Raw genomic sequence first — 23,001 nt, 5'->3', positions numbered from 1 at the left:
CTATTACAGATTATTTCACTTATAATTCACTGTATCACAATTCCAGTGGGTCAGAAGTTAACATACACTAAGTTGACTGTGCTTTTAAACAGCTTGGAAAATTCCAGAAAATGATGTCATGGCTTTAGAAGCTGTTTAGCTAATTGACATCATTTGAGTCAATTGGGGGTGTACCTGTGGATGTATTTAAAGGCCTACCTTCAAACTCAGTGCCTCTTTGCATGACATCATGGGAAAATCAAAGGAAATCAGCCAAGACCTCCCAAAAAATGTTTTAGACCCCAACAAGTCTGGTTCATCATTGGGAGCAATTTCCAAATGCCTGAAGGTACCACATTCATCTGTACAAACAATAGTACGCAAGTATAACCACCATGGTACCATGCAGCCGTCATACCGCTCAGGAAGGAGACACGTTCTGTCTCTAGAGATGAACGTACTTTGGTGTGAAAAGTGCAAATCAATCCCAGAACAACAGCAAAGGACCTTGTGAAGATGCTGGAGGAAACAGGTACAAAATTATCTATATCCACAGTAAAACGAGTCCTATATCGACATAACCTGAAAGGCCACTCAGCAAGGAAGAAGCCACTGCTACAAAACTGCCATAAAAAAGCCAGGTGTCAATTTGCAACTGCACATGGGGACAAAGATCGTAATTTTTGGAGAAATTCCTCTGATCTGATGAAACAAAAATAGAACTGTTTGGCCATAATGACCATCGTTATGTTTGGAGAAAAAAGGGGGATGCTTGCAAGCCGAAGAACACCATCCCAACTGTGAAGCACAGGGGTGGCAGCATCATGGTGTGGGGGCGCTTTGCTGCAGGAGGGACTGGTGCACTTCACAAAATAGATGGCATCATGATAAATTAAAATTATGTGGATATATTGAAGCAACATCAGTCAGGAAGTTAAAGCTTGGTCGCAAATGGGTCTTCCAAATGGACAATGACCCCAAGCATAATTCCAAAGTTGTGGCAAAATGGCTTAAGGACAACAAAGTCAAGGTATTGGAGTGGCCATCACAAAGCCCTGACCTCAATCCTATAGAACATTTGTGGGCAGAACTGAAAAAGTGTGTGTGAGCAAGGAGGCCTACAAACCTGACTCAGTTACACCAGCTTTGTCAGGAGGAATGGGCCAAAATTCACCCAACTTATTGTGGGAAGCTTGTGGAAGGCTACCTGAAACGTTTGACCCACGTTAAACAATTTAAAGGCAATGCTACCAAATACTAATTGAGTGCATGTAAACTTCTGACCCACTGGGAATGTGATTAAAGAAATAAAAGCTGATAGAAACCATTCTCTCTACTATTATTCTGACATTTCACATTCTTAAAATAAAGCGGTGATATTAGCTGACCTAAGACAGGGAATTTGTACTAGGATTAAATGTCAGGAATTGTGAAAAACTGAGTTTAAATGTATTTGGCTGAGGTGTATGTAAACTTCCGATTTCAACTGTGTGTGTATATATATATATATATATATATATATATATATATACACACACAGTTGAATATATATAACAACGTCAACACAATAACTGTTTGTCGGGAGCTTCTTTTTTTTCTTATTTTTGTTGACGTTGTTTTATATATATATATATATATATATACAGTTGAAATGTGAAGTTTACATACACCTTAGCCAAATACATTTAAACTCAGTTTTCACAATTCCTGACATCTAATCCTAGTAAAAATTCCCTGTCTTAGGTAAGCTAATATCACCACTTTATTTTAAGAATACATACCCACATATATATATGGGTATGTATGTGTATAAAACTATTTTTAATAAATTAGCTCCCGACGAACAGTTATTGTGCTGACGTTGTTTCCAGAGGCAGTTTGGAACACAGCAGTGAGTTTTGCATCTGAGGACAGACAATTTTTACACAATACGTGCTTCAGCACTCGGCAGTCCCATTGTGTGAGCTTGTGCGGCCTACCACTTTGCTGATGAGCCGTTGTTGCTCCTAGATGTTTCTACTTTAAAATAACAGCATTTACAATTGACCGGGGCAGCTCTAGCAGGGCAGAAATTTGTTGAACTGATTTGTTGGAAAGGTGGCATCCTATGACGGTGCCACGTTGAAAGTCACTGAGCTCTTCAGTAAGATCATACAATTGCCACATTTTGTCTATTGAGATTGCATGGCTGTGTGCTCGATTTTATACACCAGTCAGCAACGGGTGTGGTTGAAATAGCCGAATCCTCTCATTTGAAAAGGTGTCCACATAATTTTGTATATATAGTGTGTGTGTGCAGCATGCTATTCCATAGGCCTTTCTTTGCATATATGCAAAGCAGTGGCATCGAGTATGGGGTATTTTGCTAGGTACATCTTATCCAATTTATTATAGAAGGCTAGTATTATTCAATTTAGTTTTTTTATATCATTAAAATGTAAACAATCTCAAATAAATTTGATTTATAATACCCTAAATGTCTATGATTATAGGGGAAAACTGACCGTAATCATTTTTTTTATAGCAGCTTCGATTTTCAAACTCACCCTCAATACCTCAGGCAAGGCCAAAGTCTATTAGGCTTTTATATGGTTAGTAATTGCTATGGGAGATCTGCATGGGAAAGCCCGGTCGGCAGTCGTAGTGGCGCAACGTGACCTGAAAAAAAAGGAACCTCCGGGAAAACCGTCAGTGCAAAGGGGAGATCTTTAGGGGGGTGGGCGACAAACGATACTTGAAATAAACACTATTTTTAAATTGTACATATGATCTACACATAGTTGATATACGTTTTAAATGAATGTGCATGTATAAAGTAAAACGTAAGGCCTTAGTAATATTGTTTTCAGTCATTTATTCGGTCGTAGTTCGACCGTCTCACACCTCCCGGAGATGACATCCTGTGGTTGGGAGGCGGAGACGGGACCCCCGTTGACGTCAGTGGGCCTGTCTGTTTCCTGCAATAGAAAGTGAGAGAAGAGAGACAAAATAATCAATTTGTCCTTACAGTTAAGGTGTGTTACACCTGCAATCCCTGACAATTATTAATATTAAGACTGCACTTGTAAGTATATTTGAATGTAGTTTGTTTATATTTATTTATTTTTTCGTTAATTTGTTGACCACTTCGGTCTGCATCGGGATGTGTTCTGGCAGTGTTTTCACGGGGCGCTCGTGTCCAATGCTTGTCGGGGACGTTCTAGCTGGTTTGGCTAGTTCTTTTCTCAAGGCCATCACTGTTTTGTTTCGTTTAATTCACGCCTGTGCTTTTTTTTTTTTTTTGCCAAGAAGGAATGTCAAATTTTAGGACCAAACAAGTCAAACTTTCAGAGCCGTCGTTGCTTTACCATCGTTGTTTTGGTGTAGACGTCTGCAGCATTCGAATGTGGCGTGTGTAATGTTACTATCTTGCTTGCTACGCAACGTGTACCGAATGTGCCTATTTTGCGCCCATAGGTAAGACTTATCTATTGCAATTTATCTGATACACTAGCCAGTGTTTTTATATGTTACGCAACACATGGCAAACAAAGTGTTGAAAATAATGTCGCATTTTGTTGAATTAGGGAAGTGCAGCCGTTGTACTGTTGCAGAGAGCGAGGGGGTTCCCCTGACTCCTCCCTCAGTTACAGCGCGTTCGTGTGTTGCTACTGACATAAAAATACGATGTTCCCATATTGTTTTTTGATTTAGACTGCGTTCCCTGAAAATAAAATGGACACGTGATATAACATGGATTGTGAAAGCACGTTGATGAATGACTACAAGGAAACAGGAGTGTTTACCTGTTTAGATCACTTGAAGTCGCTGTCACTTGAAGCCACCGTTATTGGTTGGAAAGAGTGATCTGATTATGACACAGACAGGGGTTTGGCTATTCAAAATTCATATTTCATAATGCAGGACATCGTGTCTATTGTTTTACATGCGGCTACAATGTTGCTGCAAGGTGACGGGAAGGAATCCTCCTAGTTGTGTGTTGAATGAGTCAGCCGTTAGTGACCAAGAGAGAGGATTTCATTCGGACAGTTTTTGGCCTACTGCAACATTTACTCAGCAGCTCATTGTGGCGTCCTCGTCAAGTTGTCAGTTTCGGGGTGTTTCCTCAAATATTTATCAGCTGACACGCGCGCCGCACACGCACGTCTCGGTCTCCTCCTGAACATGCAGCATCGTCTGAAGCGTCAAGCATTCGACCTGTCCTTCGTTCTGCGAGGCAGGTGGGTGCCTAGGGCTGCATGTTACATTGTGTGACTTTCAATTGTCGTTCTTTCGGTGACCTGGTTCAGACGCTATGTACTACACTGCCGATTTATTGCACTGACTTCGAGAATGATGTCATTGCTGTGGCAGCGCACATGTAGCAGTGTATGGTTAAAAATCCTACACTTGTAGTAACCGACTGTTATGTAACATAGACGTGATGCTGAAAGATAATGTTCAGTGGAAGGGATTGGACGAGGTTGCTTGTTATGAATACTACAATATGTTATTTTAGTAATGCCATGTAGGAAATTATCTAACAGCATGCAGATCATTATATTTCAAAGGTTTTGTCATTTTCAATAAAGTCATAAAAGTCTAGATAATTCAGGGCAGTGTATTGGAGGGCTATTTGTAGGAGTGCTATGCTTTGCCGTGGTTATTTATTTTTTTGCAGAGCGCAGATTTGCATAAAGAAAAAAAGAGAACAGATCATCCTCTGTAAAAGAAGAAAGGGCAGCAATACAATAAAACAACAACCACCACGAGATCACATTGCCCTTTCAGTGTTTGCAGAGGTCTGATTGTGACGCAATGATCTATGGAGTGTTAACTTTGACAAGATGATCAGTCTGATATTAGCCCTGCCCGCTAACCGCCGTAGCACCCTGGACCGCTTACTTCCCGCCAGACACAGGGCCTTATTGTTGGCACCTTTCATCATTCGAGAACGTGTTTCGTCAAAGCGAAGGACAGGCATGCGTATCTGACATGGACTTGTCAATCAGGCATTTACCAAAAACAATCTCCTCTTGGTTTAGATCAGACTAGAGATAGTTACTCCAGGGCGTATAGTTATATGGATATAGATGCCTTCACATCTCTTTTGTCTGTCCAGAATTCACCACATTTCAGTCGCAGGAGTGTCATCCTGTCATACGGACATACCATTATACCTAGCTGGAGCTTTTCTTTTTCAGTAGGTTTGAACTGAAGTAAAAATTTAGCCTGTGTACATTTTGGAATGAAATAAGAATTTAGCCTGTGTACATTTGGCCAGAAATAAGAATTTAAAACATGTATTTTTGAATCAATTGTTTGTATATACACTAGATGATCGACAGGGGGTGCTGCATTGAAGCTACCGCACCTCCATCTTGGCACTCCCACACCATTGTAGAAAATATTTTTGGAAGCTATTAAAATGCATTCACTGATATCTAGATTTGTTTTTGCCACGTTTATTTTATTACAGACACCTTAATGCAGGGATGGACAACTCCATCCCTAACAAACACAGCTGATTAATCACATTGCATTCTGAACTGAAGACCATAACTGGGTGATTATTGGAGTCAGGTTTGTTAGCTGGGGCTGGGACAAAACTGTGACACCAATCAGGACCTCGAGGACTGGAATCGCCCACCCCTGCCTTTTAATGCATACTATATAATTATATTATGTGAGCTAAACAAATTTGTAAAAAATATATAAAAACTGTTTCCTAATCAAAATTCCTAATCAATCTTCACACAATATCCCACAATGACAAAGCGAAAACGGGTTTCTTTTCTTATTTAAATAAGTATTCAGACCCTTTTCTATGAGACTTGAACTTGACATCAGGTGCATCCGGTTTCCATTGATCATTCTTGATGTTTCGAGGACTTGATTGGATTCAACCTGTGGTGAATTCAATTGATTTGGCATGATTTGGAAAGGCACACACCTGTCTATATAAGATCCCACAGTTGACAGTGCATATCAGAGCAAAAACCAAGTTGTGAGGTCGAAAGAATTGTCCGTAGAGCTCCGAGACAGGATTGTGTCGAAGGGTAACAAAAAATGTAGGTAGCATTGAAGGTCCCCAAGAACACAGTGGCCTCATCATTCTTAAATTTAAGAAGTTCGGAACCGCCAAGACTCTCGGTCAAAAAGGTGACTAAGAACCCGATGGTCACTCTAACAGAGCTCCAGAGTTCCTCTGTGGAGATGGAAGAACCTTCCAGAAGGACAACCCTCTGCTGCATTCCAGCAAATAAGGCCTTTATGGTAGAGTGGCCAGAGGGAAGGCACTCCTCAATAAAAGGCACATGACAGCCCACTTGGCGTTTGCCAAAAGGCACCTAAAGGAGTCTCAGACCATGAGAAACAAGATTCTCTGGACTGATGAAACCCAAGATTGAAATAAGAATTTACACTGTGTACTTTTAGACTGGAATAAGAATTTACACTGTGTATGTTTGGACTGAAATAAGAATTTACACTGTGTATGTTTGGACTGAAATAAGAATTTACACTGTGTATGTTTGGACTGAAATAAGAATTTAGAAAGTGACACCGGTTAGAGTGACAGACGTAACAACAGCAGTGTTCTCTCTTCCAAGTGAGAGGACGGGAGACTACACACACCCACCCAAGGGTTTCTGTTGACAGATAAATGCCAGCTTTTGGCCATAATTTTTTTTAAAAAAGCAGCTAAATCAAATTGTCCGGGAGAAAGAAAATCCATTGGAAAAATAATGCTTTTTATTCATTGATGGAAATAGCAGTCGATGTGCCACAACGTCAAATGCAAATATACTTCATAGGCTATTAAATCCTCAAGCTGCTTGGAAATGTATGTCTGCTGTGTTTCTATTTATACTTACGTTAAAGACGCAAGGTCCTCTTTAAACAATGCTACTTAATATAATGTTTACATACCCTACATTACTCATCTCATATGTATATACTGTACTCGATACCATCTACTGCATCTTGCCTATGCCGTTCTGTACCATCACTCATTCATATATCTTTATGTACATATTCTTTATCCCCTTTTTTTTAATTAAATGAATGAATTTGATTGTCCGACATCAGTTTCATAATTTCTTCATTTTGTTGCCACCTTGAGTGGCCTCTTTCCACTGCTGTGGTGCTGAATCGCAGCTGGAATGGGGTGTGGGGCAGGCCGGCTCTGGTGTTCGTAGACAGCCATGCTTTGTTATTTTAATTGGCTTAATTGAAATATTACTGTCTAGGCTAAATAAAATTAGAGAGGTCTAGATTGTATTTAAATAAAAATAAAAAAAAACAGCTGTGATTGTGATTATTTATTAATTCAAGTGTTCTTACAAGTAGCCTGTAAGACAGGTCGTTTACACATTTTATTATACAAATGTAATATGTACATTTTTTTTACTGTGTAGCCAGACACGCTGTCCCGCGCAAAATGTTACTAACGGAAACCCTGACACACACACACACACACACACGGAAGACTGCATGGAATGTTTAGTATTTATTGTTTTTCGTGTGTATGTTGAGCTAACGCTGACCACTCTGTTGTTTGTGAACCCAGGGGGTGTCCCTGACTGTGTGTATGTGGAGTCAGCCGTCCCCCAGCTGGTCTACCTACATTAGAGAATCTACCACCTTTCAGAAGATGTGTCAGTGAGTGAACCAACCAACCGGGGTGAGGAAAATGCCGCGCACAAAGCAGAACAACCCCAAGAACCTTAAAGGTGAGTCCCCAAACTGAAATGGAGTGTTATGAATGGGACTTGTATTCTAACCTATTCTAATTTAACCTATTATAATCTATCCTATTCTAATTTAACCTATTATAATCTATTATATTCTAACCTATTCTAATTTAACCTATTCTAATCTATCCTATTCTAATTTAACCTATTCTAATCTATCCTATTCTAATTTAACCTATTCTAATCTATCCTATTCTAACCTACTCTAATTTAACCTATTCTTATCTATTATATTCTAGAATAGTTTAAATTAGAATAGGTTAGAATAGGATAGATTAGAATAGGTTAATCTATCCTATTCTAATTTAACCTATTCTAATCTATTCTATTCTAACCTATTCTAATTTAACCTATTCTAATCTATTCTATTCTAACCTATTCTAATTGAACCTATTCTAACCTATTCTAACTTAACCTATTCTAATCTATTCTAACCTATTATAATATATACTAACCTATTCTAACTCAACCTATTCTATTATTTTAACCTATTCTAACCTATTGTATTCTAACCTATTGTATTCTAACCTAGTCTATTATCCTATTCTATTCTAACGTAGTCTATTATCCTAGTCTATTCTATTCTAACCTATTCTATCCTATTCTAACCCATTCTATCCTATTCTATTATCCGATTCTAACCTATTCTAACCCATTCTAAACTATTCTATTATCCTATTCTATTCTAACCTAGTCTAGTCTATCCTGCTCTTTTCTAACCTATTCTATCCGATTCTAACCCATTCTATCCTATTCTATTATCCGATTCTAACCTATTCTATTATCATATTCTATTTTATTCTATCCTATTCTAACTTAACCTATTCTATTCTAATCTATTCTAACCTAGTCTATTCTATCCTGTTCTATTCTTTTCTAACCTAGTCTATTATCCTATTTTCTTCTATCCTGTTCCATTTTATTATGTTCTATCCTATTACATTCTACTCTCTGTCAGGTCATCTTTAGTTTAGACTTCAATATTCAGAAGCAAGTGAGCAATAGACAGAAATAGGAAGGGATCACTGAGTCACCTGTCCTAACCCCAGTCCCCTAGCCCCCAACACACTTCTGTCCACACAGACCAAATGTCTTTAGGATCTGCTGACGCATGGTCGTCCACTTCCCTTCCGTGTCATTTTGCTGGTTAGTCTTTTGTCATACAATTTCTATTAGTGCTTCCTATTGCCTTCAGTGTGAGCTGTGGGAAGCACAGAAGTAGAATACATTGTGTAATTCTATGGAGGAACCTCCCTTTAGGCCGATATCATTGGAGTCTGTATGTAGGTGATGGTTGGAGTCTGTATGTAGGTGATGGTTGGAGTCTGTATGTAGGTGATGGTTGGAGTCTGTATGTAGGTGATGGTTGGAGTCTGTATGTAGGTGATGGTTGGAGTCTGTATGTAGGTGATGGTTGGAGTCTGTATGTAGGTGATGGTTGGAGTCTGTATGTAGGTGATGGTTGGAGTCTGTATGTAGGTGATGGTTGGAGTCTGTATGTAGGTGATGGTTGGAGTTTACTGTGTAAGCGCTTGTGTATGTGACAAATCACATTTGATTTGATGAACACATGGTTAGCAGATGTTAATGCGAGTGTAGCGAAATGCTTGTGCTTCTAGTTCCGACAATGCAGTAATAACCAACGAGTAATCTAACTAACAACTCCCAAACTACTACTACACAAGTGTAAAGGGATAAAGAATATGTACATAAAGATATATGAATGAGTGATGGTACAGAACGGCATAGGCAAGATGCAGTAGATGGTATCGAGTACAGTATAGACATATGAGATGAGTAATGTAGGGTATGTAAACATTATATTAAGTAGCATTGTTTAAAGTGGCTAGTGATATATTTTTACATCAATTTCCATTATTAAAGTGGCTGGAGTTGAGTCAGTATGTTGGCAGCAGCCACTCAATGTTAGTGGTGGCTGTTTAACAGTCTGATGGCCTTGAGATAGAAGCTGTTTTTCAGTCTCTCGGTCCCTGCTTTGATGCACCTGTACTGACCTCGCCTTCTGGATGATAGTGGGGTGAACAGGCAGTGGCTCGGGTGGTTGTTGTTCTTGATGATCTTTATGGCCTTCCTGTAACATCGGGTGGTGTAGGTGTCCTGGAGGGCAGGTAGTTTGCCCCCGGTGATGCGTTGTGCAGACCTCACTACCCTCTGGAGAGCCTTACGGTTGTGGGCGGAGCAGTTGCCGTACCAGGCGGTGATACAGCCCGACAGGATGCTCTCGATTGTGCATGTAGAAGTTTGGGAGTGCTTTTGGTGACAATCCGAATTTCTTCAGCCTCCTGAGGTTGAAGAGGTGCTGCTGCGCCTTCTTCACGACGCTATCTGTGTGGGTGGACCAATTCAGTTTGTCCATGATGTGTATGCCGAGGAACTTAAAACGTACTACCCTCTCCACTACTGTCCCGTCGATGTGGATAGGGGGTGCTCCCTCTGCTGTTTCCTGAAGTCCACAATCATCTCCTTAGTTTTGTTGACGTTGAGTGTGAGGTTATTTTCCTTACACCACACTCCGAGGCCCTCACCTCCTCCCTGTAGGCCGTCTCGTCGTTGTTGGTAATCAAGCCTACCACTGTAGTGTCGTCCGCAAACTTGATGATTGAGTTGGAGGCGTGCATGGCCACGCAGTCGTGGGTGAACAGGGAGTACAGGAGAGGGCTCAGAACGCACCCTTGTGGGGCCCCAGTGTTGAGTATCAGCGGGGTGGAGATGTTGTTACCTACCCTCACCACCTGGGGGCAGCCCATCAGGAAGTCCAGGACCCAGTCACACAGGGCGGGGTCGAGACCCAGGGTCTCGAGCTTGATGACGAGTTTGGAGGGTACTATGATGTTAAATGCTGAGCTGTAGTCGATGAACAGCATTCTCACATAGGTATTCCTCTTGTCCAGACGGGTTAGGGCAGTGTGCAGTGTTGTTGCAATTGCGTCGTCTGTGGACCTATTTGGGCGGTAAGCAAATTGGAGTGGGTCTAGGGTGTCAGGTAGGGTGGAGGTGATATGGTCCTTGACTAGTCTCTCAAAGCACTTGATGATAACGGAAGTGAGTGCTACGGGGCGGTAGTCAGAAGCATGCCTGTTAATCAAGAGCAGAGCTATTCTTCGGCTGCATTAATTGCTTTTGATTTCTAGGGTTGCAAAGCTACCGGTAATTTACCAAGTTACCAGAACAATCAGTAATTTAGGTAATTAACATATAATCTATGACAATCTATTTTAACCCTGGCAATTTATACTTTAATAACTTAATTTAAAAAAAAAATTATATACAGTATACTTAAATAATAAATAATCGGTGTCCATATTGTCCATGAGCTTCTAGTAGATAGACCACATGGTTCAAGAGAAATTAATGAAAAAAGCATCTAAAACAATGTCATTATTTTGCAACTCTTCCAAACATTGACTTTTTGCACAAATGCCACCATTTTGACGCTAAAACATTGACAACAAATACATATTGACATAAATAAAATGTAAAAAAAAAATATATATATATATATAAAAAATATATTAAAAAAAATATATATATATATGTGTGTGTATATATATATATATATGTGTGTGTGTGTATATATATATATATATATATGTGTGTGTGTATGTATGTATGTATGTATGTATGTATATATATATATACACATATATACACACACATATATACATACACACACATATATACATACACACACATATATACATACACACACATATATACATACACACACATATATACATACACACACACACACACATATATATATATATATATATATATACACACACATACACACACATATATATATATATATACACACACATATATACATACACACACATATATACATACACACACATATATACATACACACACATATATACATACACACACACACACACACACATATATATATATATATATACACACACATACACACACATATATATATATACATACACACACATATATACATACACACACATATATACATACACACACATATATACATACACACATATATACATACACACACATATATATATATGTGTGTGTGTATGTATGTGTGTGTATGTATATATATGTGTGTGTATGTATATATATATATGTATGTATGTGTGAAGAATAGTTCATGCTCAAACCCTTGTATTTATATTATGGTATTCAGTAAGTGTATGGTTTATTTAGGATAATGTTTCACAGCTTTGTCATTCTATTTTTATTTTAAATCATCTTATTTAATAATTTTATACATTTTTACACGTGATACGGCCACAGAGGGACAGAGGTGATAACATACACCTGTGACAATCTGAAGAACCCAAAAGGGCCACTCGATGTCTTGTGATACATTTCAGAAACATTTCTGGAAAGTTAGCAAAATTCTGGTAGTTCACTGGCAAATTTAGAATGTTAACGAATAATATACCTTCCCTTTGCAACTCTAATCTCTGCTTTCCTATGCTAATTATTGGATGATTATGCGTTAGATCTGCGTACGTGTGTTTGTGTGTGCGTGATGCATCCTGCATGCAAAGTCCACATGAGTAAAATGAGAAAAGGTTTCCTTTTCCAATCTCTGTTTACTCATTCATATAACACCCCCCCTGCATTCTTATTGCTTTGAGCTTACTTGGCCAAACAACATGAATCATTTAGATTTATAACAGCATATTACCTAATGGAGGACTGTGAAAGTGTACATTTCCCCAGTCACATTCGACCAGTTACTATTTTAGAGCGAGTCTGAACCACGTAGTAGTAGTGGTGGTAGTGGTGGTGGTTGTAGTAGTAGTGGTGGTGGTTGTAGTAGTAGTAGTAGTAGTGGTGGTTGTGGTGGTGGTGGTGGTGGTGGTGGTGGTGGTGGTGGTGGTGGTTGTAGTAGTAGTAGTAGTGGTGGTTGTAGTGGTGGTGGTGGTAGTAGTGGTGGTGGTAGTAGTAGTAGTGGTGGTGTTGGTAGTAGTAGTGGTAATAGTAGTAGTGGTGGTGGTAGTGTGTTGTGACTTCTATGGTTTCAGAAGGAACTCAAGGAAATGGGAGTATTAGATATATTAAAAATAAATTCCGGTAGCTTGCTTTGTAGCTTTTGTATTGTGACGTATGACCTTTGACCTTTTTCATCACTTCTCTCTGTACTCAGAGGCTTGATTTAGTGAGACAGGAAATGCTGCTGCTCAGTGTTATCACATGTTCAGTCACATTCTACTGCAGTGACTGTCATACCCCTCAGATCCTCCTAATGCTCTTCTTGGGAACTGCACACACCCTCCTCTCCAAACTGCCCCTGGCAATCACATGTTGATGCTCAGTCAGACCTCAAGACAACATTCCTGTATGTATCCTGTCACAATCTACAACAGCCTCTTTTTCTTCTTGGTCTAATGGAAAAGGAGGGCCACACAGGCCCCCAGTAACATCGACGTGGCTTTTGTGGAACGGGTCGAGAGTTTCAAGTTCCTTGGTGTCCACATCACCAACAGACTATCATGGTCCAAACACACCAAGACAGTCGTGAAGAGGGCACAACAACACCTTTTCCCCCTATGAAGATGGAAAGATTTGGCATGGGTCCCCAGATTCTAAAAGATTTCTACAGCTGCACCATCGAGAGTATCCTGACCAGTTGCATCACCGCCTGGTATGGCAACTGTTCAGCCTCCGTCCTTTAAGGTGCTGGGGCCAAGCTTACTGCCACTCAGGACCTGTACTCCCCAGGACCTTTTATATTAGGCGTGTCAGAGGAAGGCCCAAAAAATTGCCAGACTCCAGTCACACAAATCATAGACTGTTCTCGCTGCTACCGCACGGAAAGCGGTACCGGAGCACCAAGACTAGGTCCAAGAGTGGCTGCTGCCAACACACTGACTCAACTCCAGCCACTTTAATAATGGGAATTGATGGCAATTGATGTAAAATATATCACTAGCCACTTTAAACAATGCTACCTAATATAATGTTTACATACCCTACATTATTCATCTCATATGTATATGTATATACTGTACTCTATATCATCTACTGCATCTTTATGTAATACATGTATCACTAGCCACTTTAACTATGCCACTTTGTTTACATACTCATCTCATATGTATATACTGTACTCGATACCATCTACTGTATCTTGCCTATGCCGTTCTGTACCATCACTCATTCATATATCCTTATGTACATGTTCTTTATCCCTTTACACACGTGTGTATAAGGTAGTAGTTTTGGAATTGTTAGTTTAGATTACTCGTTGGTTATTACTGCATTGTCGGAACTAGAAGCACAAGCATTTCGCTACACTCGCATTAACATCTGCTCTAACCATGTGTATGTGACAAATAAATTTGATTTTGATTTGAAGAGGCTCATTAACAGCTTCTACCCCCCAAGCCATAAGACAGCTGAACAATTAAATGGCCACTCTGACTATTTACATTGACCCCCCCCCCCCCCCACTTTGTTTTTACACTGCTGCTACATGCTGTGTATTATCTATGCATAGTCACTTTACCCCTAACTACATGTACACTGCTGCTACTCGCTGTTTATTATCTATGCATAGTCACTTTACCCCTACCTACATGTACACTGCTGCTACTCGCTGTTTATCTATGCATAGTCACTTTACCCCTACCTACATGTACACTGCTGCTACTCGCTGTTTATCTATGCATAGTCACTTTACCCCTACCTACATGTACACTGCTGCTACTCGCTGTTTATCTATGCATAGACACTTTACCCCTACCTACATGTACACTGCTGCTACTCGCTGTTTATCTATGCATAGTCACTTTACCCCTACCTACATGTACACTGCTGCTACTCGCTGTTTATCTATGCATAGTCACTTTACCCCTAACTACATGTACACTGCTGCTACTCGCTGTTTATCTATGCATAGTCACTTTACCCCTAACTACATGTACACTGCTGCTACTCGCTGTTTATCTATGCATAGTCACTTTACCCCTAACTACATGTACACTGCTGCTACTCGCTGTTTATCTATGCATAGTCACTTTACCCCTAACTACATGTACACTGCTGCTACTCGCTGTGTATTATCTATGCATAGTCACTTTACCCCTACCTACATGTACACTGCTGCTACTCGCTGTTTATTATCTATGCATAGTCACTTTACCCCTACCTACATGTACACTGCTGCTACTCGCTGTTTATTATCTATGCATAGTCACTTTACCCCTAACTACATGTACACTGCTGCTACTCGCTGTTTATTATCTATGCATAGTCACTTTACCCCTACCTTATTGTTATTTTAATTTAGTTTATTTAGTAAATATTTTATATTTCTTGAACTGCATTGTTGGTTAATGGCTTGTAAGTCAGCATTTCACTGTAAGGTTGTATTTCACCTGTTGTATTTGGCGCAAATCAATTTGATTTGATTTAATGCAGTGTGTTAAATAAATATATGAAAAATAACAAATTCCAGGAAAAAACTGTGGCTTTGGCAAAAATAAATACATTTTGAAAATAGCCCCCCAAAAATAATTACATTTTGAAAATAGCCCCCCAAAAATAATTACATTTTGAAAATAGCCCCCCAAAAATTGAGCTGGGGCCTTGGAAGGCCAAAGTTCCTTCCTGATTATTTTTGGCTTGAAGCTCTGTAATGAATACTCGCACCATGGTTACGGACAATCATGTCAATAAGGGAACCACCCTAGTGTGTGTGTGTGTGTGTGTGTTCATGTCTTCGAATAAGGTTGTCACATTAAGTCCTGTTAAGAGATACAAAAGATGAATTGTTATATTGACTCAAACCCATCTGGATTGGCACTGGCAGGTGAAGTTAAAACAGGGTGACACTCTGGTGTTTGTCTTTTCTCTCTCTCTCTCTCTCTCTTTCTCTCGCTCTCTCTCTCTCTCTCTGTTTGTGTCTGTCAACATGACAGGAATGCCGTGACGCAGTTTGCGGGTTTTAAGTCCGGAACTCCAACAGTTGGTTTCCAAGCAGCTCTGGTTGGGCGGGAGCCCGTGTCATAACAGTAGTTTTCGCTAGCCTGCCGCTCATTCTTCCATCACTGACTGACACAGTCACATTGAATGGCCATCACACATTCAGTCACCATTGAGGACCTTAAAGGTGCAATATGCAGGAATCGCTCCGCCATTTCCTGTTTGCAATTTCTTTTAAATAGTTTGCCTAATTTCAGTTTGTGTCAAAGTAAGCAGTCATTGTGTAGAGAATCATTGTACCATCTAAACTGCTGTGAAATATATTTTCCATTACCAAAAATATAGTTTTTTTCAGCTGTTTGAATCTGGTGCACAAAACCCCAAGTAAAAGACACCATAACGAATCTTTAGAACGGGAAGCATAGAAATAGAGCACATAGAATTGCTCTACCGCTTCTTAGACTTGCGTTCAATGAGAATGACAGATCTCTAAGTCGCATATCTGTGACTTTGTTTGGGTCCCCCCCCCAAAAAATTACATCAAATCAAATGTATTTATATAGCCCTTCGTACATCAGCTGATATCTCAAAGTGCTGTACAGAAACCCAGCCTAAAACCCAGCCTAAAACCCCATACATATTGCAGCTTTAACAGCCTAAAGGGATAGCTTATTTTGAGCTATTTAATGAAAAAAATCAAAATATTTGCTGAAAATGTAATTACGCTCAATAACAAGTGTCTAAGACCTTGAATTATTTATTCTCTCGTATTATTTATTTCAGTGGTTTTGTGAACTTTATGATATTTAGATTCTGTACTGTTCAGGTTATATGCTGTTTGGTCTGTATCGGGTGAATAACTTGCGGAAGCACTATAGCTCACCCCTAGCTACCCCATATCTCTCTTTATTGTGCCCCTAAAAATGCCCAGGCTTGTTGGCCGCTGAAGTTTTTATTATAGCACCAAGGGTGCCTGTCTTTTTATAAAAGGTGTCTTCTCACGAAGGCTCAGGATGTCTGCTCCCCTGCTTTAGCTAGGAAAACACTGTCTGCAAAATGGGGAACAATTTATATGTAGCGGCCCACACATTTAACAAGGTGGGGAAAATGTTTAGGCTACCCTTTTAAAGGAACAATGCATTGAATCTCCCTCACTATGCCAATTCCCAAACTGATCTGCCTTTTCTATATGCTGCTATATGTTGCATTAACTGGATGTGAATGCATTCTGATAAGGTCAATATAGTGCATCGCAGCTCTACTACCCAGTTGAATATTTCACCTATACGGTAGTTTCTGACAATACCAACATCACTCTACCTGTATCCCAAAAGAACTATTTTTCCCTACAGACCCAGACCCTGTTTTAATAATCAACCCATAGATCTGCTATCACTGACTTCATTCACCGAGTGGTTACTGTTTAGGTGTTGTTGTGGGTCAGAGTAGGGCTGTGGCAGTCATAACATTTTGTCAGCCGGTGATTGTCAAGCAGATTACTGGCGGGCTCATGGTAATTGACCGTTTTAATGAACATCAACTCATTTAGTATCTCCTGGCGTCCACACACAGCCTACAAGCCACTGATGCAGACCTTTTGGAACATCAACTCATTTAGCATCTCCTGGCATCCACACACAGCCTACAAGCCACTGATGCAGACCTTTTGGAACATCAACTCATTTAGCATCTCCTGGCGTCCACACACAGCCTACAAGCCACTGATGCAGACCTTTTGGAACATCAACTCATTTAGTATCTCCTGGCGTCCACACACAGCCTACAAGCCACTGATGCAGACCTTTTGGAACATCAACTCATTTAGCATCTCCTGGCGTCCACACACAGCCTACAAGCCACTGATGCAGACCTTTTGGAACATCTACAAGTGTAATAAATCAATTTAATATAGTCTGCACCATCACAATAAAACCATTATTTATTTTAGACAGGTCTAAAGAAACATGATATTAAGAAAATAGTTTATTTCAGAAGAACAGAATAGTTTACTCTGAGTTGTCGTCATGTTAGGTCCTCATTTGGCTATGCCATATGGCTGTGGGCTACTCTAATTCATTTGGCAGACAAGATTTGTTTAGAATTCCATGGCATTATTTTATAGTATGAGGAATACAATTGAACGTAGCTGAATAAAATAGAAAATATATTTTCTCCAAACGATTTCTGAAGGAGTGCGCACATGTGGCTATTCTGTGGTGAGTGTTTTAAGAAAGAAACAGGTCCTCTAATGCTTAATTTGGAGTTATTTGTGATACACGTTGGGCTATATGTTTTGATTTTAATACATTCTCTATGCATGATGGGATTCTAATGATGATGATTTCAAAAAGTTGCATGAAAGGCATAAGGGCTTCTTTGTTTTTTTGCTCAGGCTGCACACACATCATCAGTCTCTCATTCACCATATGACAAGCACTTGATAATGCCTAGAATTTCCCGGTGACATCCCCCTTGTGTGGTGATAATGCAAAACATTTCCAAATTAGTATAACCACTCACATCAAAAACACTTTTGGCTGAGGCTGATGCAACAGATCAGAATGTTTAGCTTAAAATCTCGATAGACTATTAGGCTATTTTTTTCACATTATAATTGCAGCAATGCTCACATTGCAATATGCAATAAGTGTGAATGTTCCAAAATGCAATCAATTAGTGGGACAACACAATTCTCAAAAGTGACAGCAAATGTGATTATGCATGTAATGTAAAGGCTCATTTTTATGGTAAAAATGCTCTCACCAAAACTTGCCTTACTGCACACTAGCTGGACATCATTCACAAGTGATAATATATCGTTCTCAAGTGATAGGCTAATATTGTCCCCCATCAGGCTATTGTTGATTTAATCTTGTCTTTACATGCAGGGCCGTCGGAAAGTATTCAGACCCCTTGACTTTTTCCACATTTTGTTACGTAACAGCCTTATTCTAAAATGGATTACATTATTTCTCCCCCCCCTCATCAATCTACACACTATACCACAATTACATAGCAAAAACATATATATATTTTTTTACATTTTAGCTAATTTAATAAAAAAATAAGAGAGTCACATTTACATAAGTATTCATACCCTTTACTCGGTACTTAGTTGATGAACCTTTGGCAGCGATTACAGCCTAGAGTCATCTTGGGTATGTTTTATTTTACCTTTTATTTAACTATTTTATTTAACTGCAGATCCTCTGAAGCTCTTGTCAGGTTTGATGGGGAGCGTCATTGTCCTGTTGGAAGGTGAACCTTCGCCCTAGTCAGAGATCTTGAGCGCTCTGGAGCAGGTTTTCATCAAGGATCTCGCTGTACTTTGCTCCGTTCATCTTTCCCTCTATCCTGACTAGTCTCCCAGTCCGTGCTACTAAAAAATATCCCACAGCATGATGCTGACACCACCGTGCTTCACTGTAGGGATGGTGCCAGATTTCCTCCAGATGTGATGCTTGGCATTCAGGCCAAAGAGTTCAATCTTGGTTTCACCAGACCAGAGTCTTTAGTTAACTTTTGGCAAACTTCAAGGAGGCTGTCATGTGCCTTTTACTGAGGAGTGGCTTCCGTCTGGCCACTCTACCATAAAGGCCTGATTGGTGGAGTGCTACAGAGATGGTTGTCCTTCTGGAAGGTTCTCCCATCTCCATAGAGGAACTCTAGAGCTCTGTCAGTTACCATTGTGTTCTTGGTCACCTCCCTGACCAAGGCCCTTCTCCCCCGATTGCTCAGTTTGTAGGGGCGGCCATTTCTAGGAAGTGTGTTGGTGGTTCCAATCTTCTTCCAATTAAGAATGATGTGTTCTTGGGGACCTTCAATGCTGCAGAAATGTTTTTGTACCCTTCCCCAGACCTGTGCCTCGATACAATCCTGTCTCAGAGCTCCACGGACAATTCCTTCGACCTCATGGCTTGGTTTTTGCTCTGACATGCACTGTCAACTGTGGGACCTTATATAGAGAGGTTTGTGCCTTTCCAAATCATGTCCAATAAATATAGTTTTCCATAGATGGACTCTAATGAAACATCACAAGGATGATCAATGGAAACAGGATACACCTGATCTCAGTTTCGAGTCTCATAGCAAAGGGTCTGAATACTTATGTAAATAAGGTATTTCTGTTTTTTATGTTTAATAAATGTGCAACATTTTCTAAAAACCTGTTTTCACTTTGTCATTATGGGGAATGATATGTAGATTGCTGAGAATATATATTTTTTAGATATTTTAGAATAAGGCTGTAACGTAACAAAATGTGGAAGAAGTCAAGGGTTCTGAATACTTTCCCGAAGGTATAATATGTGTGAAATGAGTTTTGACTTAGGTACACGGTAACAGTCCATTCCATTCTGTCTCGAAACGGGGGCAGCGGAAAACAATACATGTCATCTATTCAAGTATGGAGGATGCTTTTCCCGTGGTTCATTTTCATGCCAGCCAGGTAGGCTATACTCATGTTGTATGTAGAAGCAATGTGCTTAATATTAGGAAAGTTGAGAAATAAATATAGTCGGCCTAGCCTATAGAAAGTTGATGGGATCCTCCTCTTTTTAGTAGAGGCCATCATTCTGTTTTCTCACACAATTGCATAGCCTATAGAAATGTTGCCCAACATGAGCTCATGGGCTCACATTAAGTCTTCGATTAGATTTTCAATTACATTTGCTTTGATGTCAGAGTGATTTAGAGAGACAATTGAGTTCTGAGAACCAGGCAGTTAGCAAGTTTGGTAGGCAACTTATGACAACCAGCATCAGAGCTTGGAGAAGCCTAGTTACCTTGACTAAACAGTCACGTAGAATTTGACTGTGGTCATGACTTGTGACCGCCGGTGTGGCGGTAATGCGGTCACCGTAAAAACCTCTTTGGGCTGAGATCCCGCTAATGGGATTGATATGACAACAGCCAGTGAAAGTGCAGGGCACCAAATTCAAAAGAACAGAAATCTCATAATTAAAATTCCTCAAACATACAAGTATTTTACACCTTTTTAAAGATACACTTCTTGTTAATCCACAGTGTCCGATTTCAAAAAGGCTTTACGACAAAAGCAAACCAAACGATTATGTTAGGTGAGTGCCTAGTCACAGAAAAATAGTCCCAAAAAGCAGAAATAGAGAAATGAATCACTAACCTTTGATCTTCATCAGATGACACTCATAGGACTTCATGTTACACAATACATGTATGTTTTGTTCGATAAAGTTCATATTTATATAAAAAAATCTCAGTATACATTGGCGCGTTATGTTCAGTAGTTCCAAAACATCCGGTGATTTTGCAGAGAGCCACATCAATTTACAGAAATACTCATAATAAACATTGATAAAAGATACAACTATTATGCATGGAATTATAGATGCACTTCTCCTTAATGCAACTGCTGTGTCTGATTTCAAAAAAGCTTTACCGAAAAAGCACACCATGCAATAATCTGAGTATAGCGCTCAGAGACGAAAACAATCCAAACAGATATCCGCCATGTTGTGTAGTCAACAGAAGTCAGAAATAGCATTATAAATATTCACTTACCTTTGATGATCTTCATCAGAAAGCACTCCCAGGAATCCCAGTTCCACAATAAATGTTTGATTTGTTCGATAAAGTCCATAATTTATGTCCAATTAGCGTTTTTTTTTCTCGCGCGTTTAGCCCAGTAATCCAAATTCATGACGCGCGATCACTAGGTGCAGACACAAAGTCAAAAAGTTCCATTACAGTCCGTAGAAACATGTCAAAGGATGTATAGAATCAATCTTTAGGATGTTTTTCCACATAAATCTTCAATGTTTCAACAGCAGAATTGCTTTGTCTGTAGAATTGCAATGGAACGCGAGCTAACTATCACATGAACGTGAGTGGTCAGCTCATGCCTCTCTGGCAGACCTCTGACTCATTCCCCTCTCATTCCCCCCCACTTCACAGTAGAAGCATCAAACAAGGTTCTAAAAACTGTTGACATCTAGTGGAAGTCTTAGGAAGTGCATTATGACCTCATAGATACTGTGTATTCGATAGGGAATGAGTTGAAAAAACTACAAACCTCAGATTTCCCACTTCCGGGTTGGATTTTTTTCTCAGGTTTTTTCCTGCCGTATGAGTTTTGTCATACTCACAGATGTCATTCAAACAGTTTTAGAAACGTCAGTGTTTTCTATCCAAATCTACTAATACTATGCATTTATTCGCAACTGGGCCTGAGTAGCATACAGTTTACTCTGGGCACCTTATTCATCCAAGCTACTCAACTGCCCCCAGCCATAACAAGTTAACAGCCCTAGGTTAATGTCAAGGCCAGTGGTGACTGATTAGATATTGTCAGAGTAAAGGTTGCCACTCCTCCCTGATCTAACTCACACGGTAACCTAGAGATAGCATGATACAGTGCTTTCAGAAAGTTTTCACACCCCTTGACTTATTCCACATTTTGTTGTGTTACAGCCTGAATTCAAAATCGATTAAATCATCTACACACAATACCCCATAATGACAAAGTGAGAACATGTTTGTTGAATTTTCTGCAAATATATGAAATGAAATACAGAAATATCTAGTTTGCATAAGTATTCACACCCCTGAATCAATACTTCATAGAAGCACTTTTTGGTGGTGATTACAGCTGTGAGTATTTTTGGGTAAGAGCTTTGCACACCTAGATTGTACAATATTTGCCAATTATTCTTTTTAAAAGTCTTCAAGCTCTGTCAACATCATTGTTGATCATTGCTAGACAGCCATTTTCAAGTCTTGCCATAGATTTTCAAGACGATTTTTAAATCAAAACTGTAACTAGGCCACTCAGGAACATTCAATGTAACTTTGGTAAGTAACTCCAGTGAAGATTAGTCCTTGTGTTTTAGGTTATTGTCCTGCTGAAAGGTACATTTTTCTTCCAGTATCTGTTGGAAAGCAGACTGAACCAGGTTTTCATCTAGGATTTTGCCTGTGCTTTTAGCTGTATTCCTTTTCTTTTATCCTAAAAAGCTCGCCAGTCCTTGCTCATGAAAAGCATACCCATAACATGATGCAGTCACCACCATGCTTGAAAATAGTATTGTGTATTGTGGAGTAACTGCAATGTTGTTGATCCATCCTCAGTTTTCTCCCCATTGTCCTCATGGTGAAATCCCTGAGTGGATTCCTTCCTTTCCTGCAACTGAGTTAGGAAGGACTCCTTTGTCTTTGTGGTGACTGGGTGTATTGATACATCATCCAAAATGTAATTAATAACTTCACCATGCTCAAAGGGATTTTCAGCGTCTGATTTTTTATTTTTACACATCTACCAATAGGTGCCCTTCTTTGTGAGGCATTGGAAAACCTCCCTTGTCTTTGTGGTTGAATC

At 39.6% G+C, this 23,001-nt stretch overlaps 1 protein-coding gene across 2 annotated transcripts in view; it reads left to right on the top strand.

Moving 5' to 3' along the window:
• Positions 1-2,905: 2,905 nt before the first annotated feature.
• The window catches only part of LOC109907144 (zinc finger protein 40), a 103,793-nt gene continuing 83,697 nt past the window's right edge, over positions 2,906-23,001 (top strand). The window contains exons 1-2 of one of the 2 annotated variants that reach the window (XM_020504931.2): positions 2,906-3,043; positions 7,529-7,691. In XM_020504931.2, coding sequence (XP_020360520.1) covers positions 7,652-7,691 — 40 coding nt within the window. In that variant the 5' untranslated portion in view covers positions 2,906-3,043; positions 7,529-7,651. Of the gene's footprint in view, positions 3,044-3,291; positions 3,436-7,528; positions 7,692-23,001 lie in introns of those variants that run through there. The other variant, XM_020504932.2, reaches the window with a different exon arrangement.

This window comes from Oncorhynchus kisutch, linkage group LG17 (genome assembly GCF_002021735.2).
Source record: "Oncorhynchus kisutch isolate 150728-3 linkage group LG17, Okis_V2, whole genome shotgun sequence".
In the NCBI taxonomy this organism is placed as follows: Eukaryota; Metazoa; Chordata; class Actinopteri; order Salmoniformes; family Salmonidae; genus Oncorhynchus; species Oncorhynchus kisutch.
Note: the sequence above shows the minus strand (reverse complement) of the source record. Positions and strands in the feature narration are given on the sequence as shown.